Consider the following 16,450-nt stretch of genomic DNA (forward strand, 5'->3'; position numbering starts at 1 on the left):
TAAGGAGAAGATTATTTTTGTATTATCATACACTATGACACTGAGTGTTTGTGTAAGTTCTATTAGCAAAACCAAAAATGGCAGCATGAGCATTGCAGTTTAAAATATAAGAACAAGTTGCAGATGGAGGCCGGGCAAATTTAAGATATCAGCTCTGGTTCATACTCACCAGGCTGATGCTGCTAGCAGACCATGAGTCCTGGATTTCCAAAGTGTAGAATGGATGGCATCTTCCTTATTAGAATTAAGCAAGATTATGAGTCCATTTAGTCAAGGACTGTCCGCACATAGGTACCAGACTGGGTTGGGGGCTGGCTGTGTTCTGTCAGTACATTGCCATTTAACCTTTGCCCTTTTTCCCTCAGGTTTTATGCTGCTGAAATCATCCTTGGTCTGCAGTTCCTTCATTCCAAAGGAATTGTCTATAGGTAAATTGTGCATTATGGAAACAAATACTAAGCTATCCAATTTCCTGGCCCTTTTCATTTAATCTTTGCCCTTGGGTGCTATGCCGTGGCTGGGGAGTGTGCCTTTGTATTAGAAAGTTCTCCACCCAGAACACATGGATGCTGATCTGCCAACAACCAAGTAAGAAATTCCAGGCTCCACACATGAAGGTCCTAGCCTTATTCTGTCCTTTATTGTGGACCTTACTCTTCTCCTCCCTTTCATCCTGTTCTCTGATTTCCTTCCATTACTCTGATTTCTCTCCAGCATCTTATTTTCTCCCTCACTGGTTGCCTTTGCACCCCCTGATCTGGTTCACATTTGCTTTGTGTCACCTACCAATGCTTATGAGATCAGGGAAGGACGTTCTTTCCAGAACTCTTACACAGAACCTGCCATCCTACACCCCGTAGAATTGTGCAGAACACCTCCCTGTCCTCTTTCCTGAATCCAAAATTCCTCCATTATACAATACCATTTCATACTCTGCTGCTGCCAAAGTCCTTAGATGAAAGCTATTGTACTACTGTCTTCTCACTTCTTTTCTCAAAACATAGCTGACACATATTTAACATACATATCTTCAAAAGCACAGTTGTCCAATTTCCAACTCGCTCTAGATTGGGGGAACAAGAAAAAGAAACTGATGAGGATCTGACTGAGCTGCTGGAAACCAGCACAGGGACCTCTTCTGTGACAGACTCACAATAATGACCTGGAATCACCAATAAATGCTCCATTGTGCTCCACTGGGATTGTTGAGAACAGCAGGCTGCACAGAGAGACGGTTGATATTGAGGCTTTGGTGATCACTGAGCACACTGCCATTCTCTGGGAAATGCTGTTAGGAAGGAGGAACACCCCCCCCCCACACACACACACACACACACTTTTCCAGGGAATGCCCACGTGAGGGCTGCTGTATTTAGTATCACAGAATTAAAGACCTAGAGGAAGTTTGGGAAGTCAGACTTCTTAAGCAGACTCTTTGAATCTATTTTTTTAATCTATCTTCAAAATGATCAGATTAAGAAGCTGATTTATATCCTTTCATTTTTAATGCTCAAGAAATTTAGAAATATAAGAACATTATTTGACAACCTTGATTATGATCCATGGCTGACTGGATGGCTTGTTTATTATTTATTTATTTATTGATTGATTGATACTGGGGATTGAACCCAGGGATACTTAACCACTGAACACATCCCTAGCCCTTTTTTACTTTTTATTTTGAGACAAGGTCTCACTAAGTTACTGTCTGGCCTTGAACTTGCAATCCTCCTATCTTAGCCTCTCAAGCTTCTGGAATTAGAGGCATGCACCACTGTGCCTGGCCAATGGGTTTTTTGAATTTGTGTTTATAATGCCTTATTATACCTAAAATGTAATACTTGTACCTAGGTATTGAGTAGATCATGTGTGATGGATGGATGGATAGATGAAAATTTAGAAAAGTTAGAAGGAGAGAGAGCCAAAGATCTTAGAGCTGGAAAAGACCTCATGAAACTCAAAACCCATGTGCCCCTATGCATCTATTCCTCTACATCACAGTATTTTCTGGTCACACCATCTTGTAAATTAATGAACAAAAAGACCAGTCAGGGTCTAAGTTAAGCTCTAATGTCAAAATCAACTTTCAGAGCCCTTGCTGTGTCCACACATGAGGGTCTTCTTAGGCATGAATAAGAAAAAATATTGTGTTTGTTTAGTGTGTACATGAGGTTGTAGGAGGTCCCTGAAAAAGGCATCATGAAATAGTTCAGACTATTTAATGAGGTTAGGCCTTCGATTTCATGTTCCACCCCCATTGTTGAAGGCAGCAAGCTGGGTGTAGAGATGGGTCATAGTGAAGTTTTGATGCTACTGACACTGAGATCAACCTGCTTCAAGTAATCTCTCAGCTTGTATGTGATTTCGCTGATCTAAACTTTTAATTTGGCAACTGAATTTAAAGAGGGAATTCTATCAATTTCCTTTATTTGACCAGACAATGAAGATTTTTATGAGCTTGTTCACAAAACCAATCTATTGGTCTTGAAAGGCTGTTATAAGAAACTACCACAAATTTGGTAGCTTAAGAAAATGGAGCCTTATTCTCAGGTTCTAGAATCCAGAAGTCCAAAATCAAGATGTTGGCAGAACCATGTTCCTACCAAGGGTCTAGAGGAGGACCCTTCCTTGCTCCTCCAGCCTCTGGTGGCTGCAGGCACTCTTTGACTTGTTGCCTCATCACTCCAATCTCTGCCTTCATCTCCATATGGCCTTCTCTCTGTGTATATCTCTCCTCTGTGTCTCTCTTAGAACCATATTTGACAGAGTTAGTCCCCACCTTATGACAATCCAGAATGAAATCATTTTAAGATCGTTAAGCATATCTGCAAATACTTTTTTTTTCTAAGCAAGGTCACATTCACAGGGTTTTGGAGGTGAGGACATGGATGTATATTTTGGGGACCCAGCATTCAACCTTCTACAACTGGTGTCACTGAGGGTCCACTGAATCCCTTTGTCAAGCATTGTGGTGACACAAAATGTATAGAAGTCCCAACCCCAAATACCCAATGAAGCCACTTCCTGCAATTTTCTAAAAGTAGAATTGTATGAAAAAAAAAAAAACACAAGAAGTGCATTCTTTAAAAGTGCAAGGGAATCTGATTCCAATTAAAAGTGCAAGTGCCGAGGGAAGGAAAGCCCTCTGTGGATCTCAGTGGGATCTGCCAACCCAAAATCCCTACCTGAGAAAAAAGGATTTTGTAAAGGAGAACAAGCTTTGCACATGGAAAAAGTGACTCCAGAAAAGGCACAGAAATAGAAATAAGAAGGAGGAAAAATAAACAAATGTGTCCAGCTTTAACCAAAGGCAACGACGTTGGACAGAAGCGAGAATTGAGAGCGTGAGCTGCACTGAACCAGGTGGTGACACCATCTTTCACCACCTGCTGGGAACTGAAAGATAGTGGCCTCTTATAAACCCTCAGTCACAGTCCCTGGATTGTGTTAGATGTGAAAACAAGGACCTGAAAAATTCATAGACATGGAAAGAGACTCGACTCTAGTGCTTCAACCCTTAGAATGTGAGAACAGAAAGGAAACCTAAGGTTATGTTTTGTTGATGACAAAACTGGGACCGAAACCACATACCCAAAGACGCTTCCAGATGCTTTCTCATGGATTATCTCATCTGACGTCACAGGAGACAAGCAAGTAAACATCCTCAGCCCTGTTTTATGGGTGAGAAATTAGAGACTCGGGGAGCAGAAGTAGAGTGGCTGAGTTAGCCATAAAGCTGGAACTGGGAAGCCATTTACGACCCCCTCCACCTCCCTGAGTGGAAGAACTCTGCTTGTACTGACCACACAACTGAATGAAAGGCCTTTACTTGTTTCTGTTACACTTGACGCACGGAGGGGCAGCTCCATGAGCAGAAAAGTGCTCACAGGGACAAACCAGAGCCTTGGGCTCTGCAGTTCTATTCCAGGTCCTGATGTCCCACATGTGGGGTGAATGTGAGGAGCAAGCAGCCTGACATGCCTCAGAACATTCTAGGCCTTTGGGTTCCGTGGCATCTCCAGTTGGCCCAGGGGGTCTGGCTGGCCTTCTCCTCCCTTGTTCCCTACCCCCCATGGAGGTCTGGCTTTGCAAGGCAGCCTTTCTAGACCTTTCCATTCTGACTTGCATGTCTCAAAGCTTCTTTGAGCTTCTCTCACACAATCCCCAAAACATCTGTCCCACTTTAGAGAATGGATTAAAAATTGGACATGAAGCTTACACTTCCTTGCCTGAGGCCCAGAGAACATTTATTTTTAGGATCAGTTAAAAAATACATCCTTGTATATTTTAGCTAAACCAGTTTGATGAGAAAGACCAGGTGAGTTTGGGATAACGGGATGTGAGAAAAGACAGGGACGGCATTTGTGTCCTAGCCCACTGAAGGGCCATGCCGTCTGGGATACATCACACCACCTCTAAAAACCTTTGTTTTTTTCAACAGGGAAAATGTGAAAAAATAATCATGATAATTAGAAATTGAGTGTTGTGAAAATCAACTGATAAGATACATGTGCAAACAAGAAAATCCAATGCAAATTTTAGATATATCTAACATTTTAGATCATTATTCTTATGAACTATGTATAGCACCAGAACTGGATATCGAGAGATGACCCCAAATCATCCTTCAGCCCAATTTCTGGGAACATGTGTGCATGGCTACAAATGATGTGCATGTTTCATATAGCAGAAACTCAAAATGGTATCAATATGGTAGAGCATGTGGATTAAATAATGAACCTGAAATTTTTAGCATAAAATAAGCCTAACCCATAATTGGGATTATGGAATATAATCCATAAATCACAGTGAAATTGTGTATTTCAATCTAATGTAAGATGAGGAGGTAGAACACCAATACTCTCTAATGAGAAGATCTGGACTTACTGAGCATCTTCAGTCCTGATTATGAAAGTGTGACAGCATTTGATTTAGAGAGAGAGAGAGCACCAGAAATAACATGACTGTGAGATGGACTTCAGGTCTCTCAGTCAGACAGAAGCCATGGGAGATGCCCTGGTAATGGAGATGACCCAACTGGCCCAGTAGGAGACATCAACTCTGGGGATATCTGCTAGTCTCCACTCAGTAAAACAGCCGCAATCCACTCAGTTTCTCTAGCTAACTCGCTCTTACAGAAGGTGGGGGAAACAATTAAGGGGAGCATTTAGTGAGCCATTCATTGCAACTGATAATCACTGTTTGGGGATTAATTCTTTCCACAAATATTATTGAGGGCCCAGTGCATGCAATACTATTAGCAGAGCCCTGCTCAATTACAATAAATAAGAAGCAATTTTTTTTTTATCCTAAGGAAGCTTCCTGTTTTACAAGGGTAACAGACAAAACAAACATTGAAGGAAATGTTCAGAAAACATAAATATTTAGGACAAGTAACAACACTGGAACTTCTGCTTAAGCAAAAGCTAGGCCTCATTAGGAAGCCATAACAGAGGAGGCAAACTCAGCAGAAACCAGGCAGATTCTCCCTTCTCTCCGTTTCTCTTTGGATTTGTGTGGCTTCCATCATTGCTCTTGGCCTACCTACTTAATTTTCCTCTTCTTTTACAAAGTAGTCTCATTTTTCAAGGGCAAGGGCATGCAAAGGCAAGTGCCACACGCAACCCTGGGTATCTTCTCTCTTCTGGCACTTCACCAAGGCAGATCAGTGCCAGTCCAACATCCAAAACCAGGAAATGAACAATCCAGCCGAGTTGATCCACTGAGGTAGAGGGGACAGGGTTACTTCCTTGGGAGCAAAATCTCTGAGAAGGGAGGCTGGGCAAGTCCTCCAAGAGGAGGTCTCCTAAGAGATGAGGAGAGCACCTACTCCCAGGTCACGTTATCCAACCAATGAGAGCAGCTGCAGTCTCCAGCAGCCACGTCCCCTCGCCTTAATGACAGTGGATCTCAGAAAGTTCAGAAATTCACAGACAATAATAACAAAACCGGAAATGAAGTTAGATGCTCTATGACAAATTAGAACTCATGAGATTCTATTAACCAAAATCTTAGATAAGATAAAAAAAAGATAAAACTTGAAAGCAATTCATGGCAAGTCAATGTAGCACCTGAATCATCTTTAAAAGGTCAATTTTGCCGGCAGAGGATGGGAAGAAACTGGGATAATGTCACTTTGTGCTGAAAAGAAAATACTGGAGGTTTTAGTTTATAGTAAACTAAATATTAATTGTTAGTGTGGGGAAGCTACAGGAACAACCAGAACAACGTCTTAGGCCACCGCAGCAAAAAGTATGAGGATCCTGACATGAGGTAGAGGTGCCATAGAATCTGCACCAGTGAGGTCAGCCACCAAGGACGGTGTTTCCATTCCAAGCATCACCTCTCAAGAATAATACAAATTCAAGACATCTGGAGGTGGAAGGGTCTGAAAGCCTCATCATGTGAGGAACAAGGTCCCTGAACTTGATGAAGGAAAGACAAGAGAGAACTTGATGTCACTTCTCAAATACTTGGAGTACCTGTGTAATAATGCTAGAGAAGCCAATGAGTAAAAGTCACAAGGAGGTGTACATTGGTTCATTAATTTTAAAAAAATATCTGTTGCATTTATTGAAGAATAGAATTGGCTATATTAAGATACCGATACTCTACAGAAAAGAGAAATTTATGGACATGACATTTTAGTTTGGAGGGATTCTCATTCTAGAAAATTTTTCATTAGAAATAATTTTCCTCAACTGGACTTGGAATTAGGTGCAGTATAACAAGATTTTTAAAAACAGAACCATAGTATTAAATGGCATAAAAACAGCATTTTGTAAGGATTTTCCTGCTTTGTTCCCCCTCGCCCCAAAAAAGGCACTGGCGTCAAGAGCCTCTGGCGGGGATTCTGTCCCCATTCATGGAGCACTACTCCTTGGTAAACCAGAAGGAAGAACAGCAAAGACTGTTCCCTGAGAAACTGGCCCTGTCTGCCCCGTGTGTATTCAAGTGTGTACAAGTGAAGGCGAGTTTATGGTGTACCATGTCGCAGAGCACCCTACTCCAAACACCTCAGCTGCCACCCACCAGGGTATTTCATTCTTAGCTGTCTCTTCATGTCCATTGTTTCTAGAAAGCCCTCTTAAAAGTCAAGGATGCTGCACTGGGGAGATAAGCCAGGACATTTATCGACCGCCTTTGGAGTCATGCAGACAAGAAACGTGGATTGAGCTCTGGAGATGAACCAGAGCTGAGCAGGGCATGGAGGACACAAAAGTTAGAGGGAGGATCAGTCCCAAGCCAGCTGGCTGGCACAGCAGGGGCTGTGGGGAAAGCCCTGAGCATAAGCCACAAGTAGAAAACCGAGGACCAAGGAGCAGCCAGCAGTGAGCCAGGGGGAGGGAGAGTCAGCCAAGCTCCCCCTGGACCCCCTCTTTGGCCTCCTCCTGGCTGTGCCAAGATGAGCTACCGCGCCCCCAGGACCAGCCATTTTATTTTAAGAAAATTGTTATCTATTCAAGTGTGGTTTTTGCTTTTGCTTTTGTTTTTCAGGGACTTGAAGCTAGATAATATCCTGCTAGACAAAGATGGGCATATCAAAATAGCAGATTTTGGGATGTGCAAGGAGAACATGCTGGGAGATGCAAAGACCAACACTTTCTGCGGGACCCCTGACTACATCGCCCCGGAGGTAGGGACATGCCTCCTGGAAGGCCCTGTGCCTGCCCATCCCCGCTCAGCACACCTAGGACAAGTGCTTCCTCCTCCCTTCCAATCCAAGGTTTCCCATATTTGGGTTCAAGATTTGATTTTTTTTTTCCTATCGCCTGAAACGTAGCCATACATAGAGTTTGTTCCTATGATCTTACCAAGGCTGCAACTTACATTCATGAGGACGTCTCCAGGGCTTGAAGACTCCAGCACTCCCTTTCAGTCATGGCTCTGACTCTACTCCAGTCTTAAAACAAGTTCATTCTGTTCAGACTGGTCAGAAGAGCAACTGGTGAGAGTCCGGTAGAAACGGGTTTAATTGCAAGACCCAAATAGCAGTTTCCATTCAGGTACTGTGTAAGTAAGAATAGAGAGATTGCCAGAATTCTCAAGATCCCACTTTCTCTTATGTAAAGTGGGTATAATACTGACACAGTGTTATTGTAGACATTAAATGAGATAAAGTTAGATCTCATCCCACCCACCCCCCAAAATAATTATAGTAAGTAATAACAACAGTTGCTATCATAATCTGAACAGTATTTGCTCAAAAAGCATTTTTCCATCTGACTGAACTCACATCTCTCTCCCCCTTTGTATGGAATCACCCCAGTTCTTCACCCCAGGGAGGTTAGAGGCTGCCTTGCTGCTCCATCCTTCCCAGAGCACAGTTCTTGTCCTCTTTGCTCTCTTTTTATAGATCTTTGACTCTCTCTCCATCTCACTGAATGTTTGCTTGAAAACCTTATGCTATTTTTTATTCACTTTCTAAAACTTTTTTTTATTATTTTAAAGTAATTAAATGTTTACAGGAGGTTGCAAAAGTGGTACCCTTCACTCAGCTTCCCCCAATGGGTGCATTTCACACAGTTAGGGTACAACATCAAAACCAGGAGGTTGACATTGGTACAAGGCACAGGTGGTTCTGTGCCATTTTCTCACCTGGGCAGATTAGGCAATCTCTCCTTTTATACCCAAGGATCCTCTGCAGAGCTTGCTAATCACTATCCTTAAGAAGACAAGCAAATGGCCTAATTGACAGGTGTTCAGGAGGGTCGTCTAATAAGTCAGTGACAGTCAGCACTTTGATTTCTCAGATGAAACAAATTCAGTGACAAATCCTGATCTTTACCAAAGTAACTGTGGCAGCTAGGGTCTGAGAACTGGGTGGTTTTTGCGCTGTGCTTATGTGGTATTTAATTTTAACTTAACCTTGTTTGAAGGCAAATGTTGGCCTCTGTTGCACAAGAAATTACCACCTTCAACTGTCAAGGAATTGTTGAGCTCACAGAGCTCGGCTCATTGATTTAATAACTTTCTGATATTAGAAACCTGGGCTGCTTTCAGGTTAGCACAAATGCAGATATCGATGCAGTAAACCATTTCTAGTTTGAAGTGAAGCCAAAGCTAATTAAGGCACAAGGGAAGCAGACCTCAGAGGGGAGGTTCAGTTCCACTATGTTATTCCCTTAGCAAGAATTATACAACATTGGCTAGGCTCAGACCACATCACTGTCACCCTCTCAACCTCACATGAGCTGTCTCGGTTTCCTTCCTCTCCACTTAGGATGTCACATTACGTTTACCTTGCTCTTATTCATTCCTGTGCACAAATGCCCTGCGCTATTTCCTTTCCTTGGCAAACCTTCCTTCCTGATTCTGATTCTGCCTGCCTCTTTTAGAATTTAGCCGATTCTCTCTCTCTCTTCCTCCCTCCCTTCCCCTCCCCCTCCCTTTTCCTCCCTCTCCCTCCCTCCCTCTCTCTCTCTCTTTCTTTCTCTCTCTCTCCCCAACTTCACTCTCTAATTTTTTTTATTATTTTTTTATTTACATATGACAGCAGAACGCATTACAATTCTTATTATATAGAGAGAGCACAATTTTTCATATCTCTGGTTGTATACAAAGTATATTCACACCAATTCATGTCTTCATACGTGTACTTTGGATAATGACTGAGCTACATCCCCAGCCCCTCTCTAATTTTCAAGCGTGCTTCTCTCCACATGATCCCATGCTCAGTTTTCAGCTCTTCCTACTGTAAATTCTCCATGACTATGCTTTTAGCTCCAGAATCAGTATATCCAGCCCCAACTTCTTGCTCAGACCCACATGTCCACGTTCCTGCCTGAGTTCTTCGACTACCTTCAAATATACAGTTCCCAAACTCACTTGTCTCTTCTACTTCTTCCTCCCCTCCTCCACCTGCTCCCTTTCCCTTTTATCACCATTCTTGGTGAATCTCATGTCATCCATCTAGTTGACTAGAGAACTAGGAATTCCCCAAGTTTTCTCCTTCTTCCTTAACCTCCAGGACCAAGCAAACTTCAAGACCTCCCAAAATTGAACCTCCCCTGGCTATCCACTCCCCCAACATTCTGAATGAAGTAACACTCTCTATCTTGATTTATTCTCTATCTTCAAAAGGAAGTCCTTTAATTTAGTGCTCCCCCATTTTTACTGGGGCTCCCCCAGTCTAGGACATCAGCATCTCTTGCCCTGGATTTCAGCAATGCCCTCTCATGTGACTTTCCTCCATCCACACCCATCTCACCCATCCCTTCATCCACTCATCCCCACCAATACCCATATATCCTCCTTGCATATTTTTAAAAAGTTTTGATGATATTCTTTCAGCAGTTAAAAGAGCACCCCCAAAATCTGTATATGTATCTATCTGAGTCACATGCCAACTAATACAGACTGTGTATTGTAACACGTGCCTCAAAAGGCCTAAAATCACATTGAAGATGAGCCAAAAATAGTATTAAACAACTAGCTTTTATTCTACTTATTATTAACACAAAATCATGTATGCTTCATTAATATTAGATTAAATAACTTTTAAAATCTTGGTTTGACACTTCAGAACTCTGGGATTGAAAGGTCTGATTCATTTATTCCAGTTCTTGATTTTCATGTCTGTAGTAACTGAAAAGATACTTCACAGAGGTACAATATGAAACAGACTTTATAATATGTACTTAAGGCAAGGATCATTGCTGACAATAGTGGATACAAGTCCATAATTCAAAGCAATGCTTTTGATACATTCACAATTTTTTTAAGCCCACCTCTTGTAGGCTAAAACATAACTAATAAGGTCCTCCTTATTTCTAGCTTCCTCACATGTAGCTGACAAAGACCTGGTACAGGGAGTAAGAGAGACATCAGTGCCACCATTTTCTTACTTTCTGCTTATGATTGCACTATTTATTTCAGTGGTTTTTTTTTTTTAACTCAAATGTTGTTTGCCTTATTATTACTGTATTACCTTCAATCCAAGCCTCTTTGCAGATAACTTTTTAAAGACTTGTCATGTTGTGAAAATTAGTTTAGTTAAAACAGAAGCCAAAATGGTAACACTCCAGGATTCATGGAAAGTCAATGAATGAGCCAAGTGACAGCCAGGCTGCTGCTGAGATGAGGTTTCCCACCCTTCCCTCAGGATACCGGATCCACTGTTCAAATGAAGTAAGGGTGCTAGGTCACTCTGCAAAGTAAATTTTCTTAAAGCCTAACTCCTTTCTCATTTTAGATTTTAAAAAATTACTCTAAAATAAATACAAGTTCTAACTTTCTTCCCATGTCTTGTGAAATGACCTGGTCACTCTGAAGGCATGCACCCCTTTGAAGCCACTGCTCGACCAAGTCCAGAGTTGCCCATGTCATGTGCAAACCTGCTACCCCAGTGCTTTACAACCTTCAAGAAATCCCCACTGTCAGCTGAATACAAGCCCAAATCCTGAGTGTAGAGCCCTGATGAAACGTCCAGTCGCATGGACATGCACCTTCCCTGACTCGGTTGCCTACTTCACCTCTGTTATCACATCCTGTCTCCTTGGTCATGGTCATCCCCATCTCTGGCCGTGTTCTCCCTAAACATACTGCTGGCTTCTGGAATACTCTATTGTCTCCTTCTTGGTGTTGCCAGGGCACAGGAGTCTCCAGTTGACCAATACACTGTTTCCCCATCAGGGACTATGATGTACCCATTGTGTCCCAAGTCACCTCCCTGCAGCTCAGAGCAGGCACCCATCCTGGATAAGTGGCTACACCAAGGTCACACCAAATGCCCATATCCAACTTGCACTGGATTCCCACCTCTGCAGTCTCCTTTCCTGTACCCAGCAAAATCCTCCCATTTGGGGGGGGGACCCCACTGGTGTGCCACCTACTTTGTGAAGTTTTTCTCTATCTCAATCATTCACCCATTGCCCTCTTCCCTTCCAAAGCTAAACAAATCAAGGCAGGTGGTTCTTCCTCATCTCACTCACCACCCACTGCAGTTCTAAGTACATGCTGCCTTGTGCTGGGTCTTTGAGTCTCTGGTTTCCTCCCCGATTGAAATAGAAATGGCTCTATAGTTCTCAGAAAGCCAACCACACACGAGAGCCCAAAGCAGCTGGGACAAAGTCCATGGAGCCATCTAGCAGACACTGATCTCTCCTTTCAGGAGAATTTGAATCACAGAAATAAGTGCATTTCAGAGCAGTGTCAAGAACATCATCTAAAAAGTGAACTGTGCTTCCTGCAGCCTATGTCTCTTGAGACCTAGTGTTCCTCTCCAAATCTCCCCTGTTCCTCCTGACATTCCACTGCAGGAGGGTCTAATGTATATAATTGGAGACCCCCAGCTCATTTTGACAAAAATAGGGATGCAGGAAAGCAGGGAAACATCCCATTTTCTATTACACACTAGCCTGTCAGCCATGTGGGATTTTAGCACACAGAAGCAGCTCCTAGGAGAAAGGAGAGATGGCTTGGAAACTAAACAATATGGTCCCTGGGAGGTCACTTAGCATCAGAACAGCACTTGCCCGAATAGGCACATCAATGCAGACCTTTTTTTTTTTTTTTTTTTTTTTTTTTTTTTTTTTTTTTTTATTGGTCGTTCATAACATTACATAGTTCTTAATACATCATATTACACGGTTTGATTCAAGTGGATTATGAACTCCCCCTTTTACCCCGTATACAAATTGCTGTATCACATCAGTTACCCTTCCATTGATTGACATATTGCCTTTCTAGTGTCTGATGTATTCTGCTGTCTGTCCTATTCTCTACTATCCCCCCTCCCCTCCCCTTCCCTCCCCTCCCCCCCTCCCCTTTTCTCTCTCTACCCCTTTTACTGTAAATCATTTCTTCCATTTGTATTATCTTGTCTTACCCCTCCATTCCTCTTATATGACATTTTGTATAACCCTGAGGATCGCCTTCCATTTCCATGCACTTTCCCTTCTCACTCCCTTTCCCTCCCACCTCTCATCCCTGTTTAATGTAAATATTCTTCTCAAGCTCTTCGTCCCTACCCTGTCCTTGTTAACTCCCCTTATATATGGGCCAAGGACCTGAACAGACACTTCTCAGAGGAGGACATACAATCAATCAACAAGTACATGAAAAAATGCTCACCATCGCTAGCAGTCAGAGAAATGCAAATCAAAACTACCCTAAGATACCATCTCACTCCAGTAAGTCTGGCAGCCATTAGGAAGTCAAACAACAATAAGTGCTGGAGAGGATGCGGGGAAAAGGGCACTCTTGTTCATTGCTGGTGGGACTGCAAATTGGTGCAGCCAATTTGGAAAGCAGTATGGAGATTTCTCGGAAAGCTGGGAATGGAACCACCATTTGACCCAGCTATTCCCCTTCTCGGTCTATTCCCTAAAGCCCTAACAAGAGCATGCTACAGGGACACTGCTACATCGATGTTCATAGCAGCTCAATTCACGATAGCAAGACTGTGGAACCAGCCTAGATGCCCTTCAATAGATGAATGGATAAAAAAAAATGTGGCATTTATATACAATGGAGTATTATTCTGCATTAAAAAATGACAAAATCATAGAATTTGGAGGGAAATGGATGGCATTAGAGCAGATTATGCTAAGTGAAGCTAGTCAATCTTTAAAAAACAAATACCAAATGCAGACCTTAAGTCACCAGTTCTATGGCTGAAGAGAAACCCTGTCTAGATGTAGAAGGTGTTATAGTATTGTTCTGGTTTCTCAGGCTTAGAGTTATGCCTTTAAGGCTGAATTCTTGGAGTAAAGACAAGGAAGGGAAAGGAGAAGGACAAAAGAAGAGACCACAGTAAGACTGAGCTAGGAAATAAGCCCCTCTAGCAGGTGCTGCTTGACCACAGTCTCTTCACCAATGGAGAAGCGTGAGCACTACCAGGCTGAGCAGAGCAGACACCAGAGACCAAATCAAATATGAAAAGAGAATCAGGCAGTGAAATCCCCAAGACCAGAACTTGGAAAAGAGACCTCAAACCAGAAACAAGACTTCCCCAAGCCCAGGTGTCATCCTCTGGCGATGACAGCATCTCATCCTTCAGGGGACACTATGTATGAAACACCTGCCATGTGTTCCTTCAGCTGACATTCTATTCCCTGTGTGGATTTGCATTTTGCTTCTTCCTCCTAACATAAGACTGATTTTTTTTTTTTTCAAACATCACCAAGCCTAGTAGATTTGATTTCCGCCACGGTCATCTCCTGTCCTCCAAATTTCTTTTCATTTATTCTGCCAAAATGAAGTTGTTTACAATGCATTGCTCTGAGCAGTTTCTGGTTGCTTTGGTTCCCTCTTGTGGTGAGTCTTTGAAATTGCATGTGAACCTTGCTTCTCATTTAGGGCAAATTTGAACTGAGGATGCATGGTCAGTGTGTGGCTTGCACACTCCATACCTTCCGACCGTAAACAAGGAAGTTGTTGAAAGGTCAATACTCAAAGTCTTTTTTCCCAGGAAAATGAATCAGTGATAAGATAGAATTTTAAAAGACAAAATTTAGTTGGGATTCCAGACTTGAAACCTCTTCCCTAGCAGATAGACGGAGCCTGCCATCAAGCCATATGTAGATCTGAGAAATCTGAATGTCTGATTTCTCCATATGAACAGTTGTCTTCCTTGGTTATTCCCCCATGATAGCCACAGAATTCAATTCTGCATCATAATGACTACACTGTGACTCCCGAGTTGACTAGTCATGACTAGCTAGGCTTTGGGGACAGGAATTGGTCAGCTCATGTCTCTGGATGCTTAATTACCACAAAGACTTTGTGCAGGGACACAGGCCGAGTAGAAGTCAGTGAAGCCTGTGGACTTGGTTCCAGTGTTCATGCCAGAAGGCACTGGAGCACTTAGATGCGCGCTAGCTTTGTTGGGTCCCGTGTCTGCCACCCAGGTCCTCATGTCACAGATAGGTCTATGAAAGCTAAGAACATGGTTAGCATTTTCTCTTAAAGCCAGAGGGAAAACAGAAGTTGAAACTCTACAGGGTTTACTCAAAAATCTTGGCTTGTGCATTCATTTCTCTCCGTCATCAGCTATCTAGAGATAGTGTTCAGAGTGGGCTCTGTTGAGACCACATATTATCTTCACCAACCATCATTTACGGAGTGCCCTGGAGGAGTTGGAAGTATCATCAGTCACCAGCTTCATCTATTAACTAGGTCTCTGCCTTTTGGCCACACAGATCTTGCTGGGTCAGAGGTACAACCATTCCGTGGACTGGTGGTCCTTTGGGGTTCTCCTATATGAAATGTTGATTGGCCAGTCCCCTTTCCATGGGCAAGATGAGGAAGAGCTGTTCCACTCCATCCGCATGGACAATCCCTTTTACCCACGATGGCTCGAGAAGGAGGCCAAGGACCTTTTAGTGAAGGTAAGAAATGGTAGTCAAGAAGGTTTTCATAAGATCAGTAGTAGATTCTCTGCTCAATATTCCCACTCATTTCTAGATTCTGACCTACATGTGACAGAGCAAATACCAACTGTATTGAACTAGGCACCAATAATATGAGCATTAGGTATCCAAAGGAGTTTGAGACAAACTCTCTTGTGCATTATTTATAAGAAGAAATGCCTCCAAAACTGTTCCATGACTCTTGAATGTTATTACTTGGATATAGTTGGTCCATTTAATGATCACCCTTTGCAGCTTAAAACTTAATCTTTTGTTTCTCATATACAAAGTATTGAGTCCAATTTATCTTCCCTGACCCTGGTTTAAACCTTGACATGACATTTCTGCTCACGCTCAGGAAAAAGATGAACCTGTTGTCACTCATAGGTCATGAAACATAGGTCAGTTTCAGATGAGAAACTGAAACTATCCTGATTAAGACCTTAGTGATCATGTCCACCTGAACATGAAAGCTCAGATTTCTGCTCCCTTTCCACTGGTTGGCGCTGCTCACCTTTGCAGATGGCGGATAGTTGTGTGGTGGTTGACTGTGTCCTTGTTCTCTTCCTCTCCCACTGAGTGTGCTTCACACCACACCAGGTAGAAACCAAGTGAGGACAGAAGGGCAAGGAGAAGAGACAGTTCTTACATGGCTGCCAGCTTCACACTCCAAACCCACCGACGGTTCAAACTTAGACTTTGTGAGGCCTTCTAGAGATTCTCTGGAAATACTAACGCTTGGAGACATTTTTGGATAAAACCTTTGAAATACAGGCTGTTCAGTCCAGATCCTGGACTAGGTATTACATCAAAACTATTAGGCAATATGCTACCTCTCTGTCACCCACCCAGCAGATTGTCTCAGGAGGTGTCTAAAATGCATACAGACCAGCTCACCCCTCACGTGCCCTACCCGTTGTGCACTGGAAACATCCATGTATCCCTCACTCTAACAAGCTCTGGAAGGCCAGGCTACCACCATCCTAGCAATAAATCCAGAAGCTACCATCCAAGCAAACGTCAGATCCCTATCCACGATAGCCCAAGATACATTAGAAATCTGTGTAAAGTAGTAGAGATGGACACTGCACTCTGAG

The 16,450-nt window shown here is 42.8% G+C and overlaps 1 protein-coding gene across 2 annotated transcripts in view; it reads left to right on the forward strand.

The window, feature by feature from the left end:
- Window positions 1-16,450, forward strand: part of Prkcq (protein kinase C theta) — a 119,168-nt gene that overhangs the window by 90,919 nt on the left and 11,799 nt on the right. For both annotated transcript variants that reach the window (XM_026391827.2, XM_026391828.2), the window contains exons 14-16: window positions 366-428; window positions 7,498-7,636; window positions 15,144-15,332. In XM_026391827.2, coding sequence (XP_026247612.2) covers window positions 366-428; window positions 7,498-7,636; window positions 15,144-15,332 — 391 coding nt within the window. The remainder of the gene's footprint in view (window positions 1-365; window positions 429-7,497; window positions 7,637-15,143; window positions 15,333-16,450) is intronic.

This window comes from Urocitellus parryii, chromosome 9, assembly GCF_045843805.1.
Source record: "Urocitellus parryii isolate mUroPar1 chromosome 9, mUroPar1.hap1, whole genome shotgun sequence".
NCBI classification, from domain to species: Eukaryota; Metazoa; Chordata; class Mammalia; order Rodentia; family Sciuridae; genus Urocitellus; species Urocitellus parryii.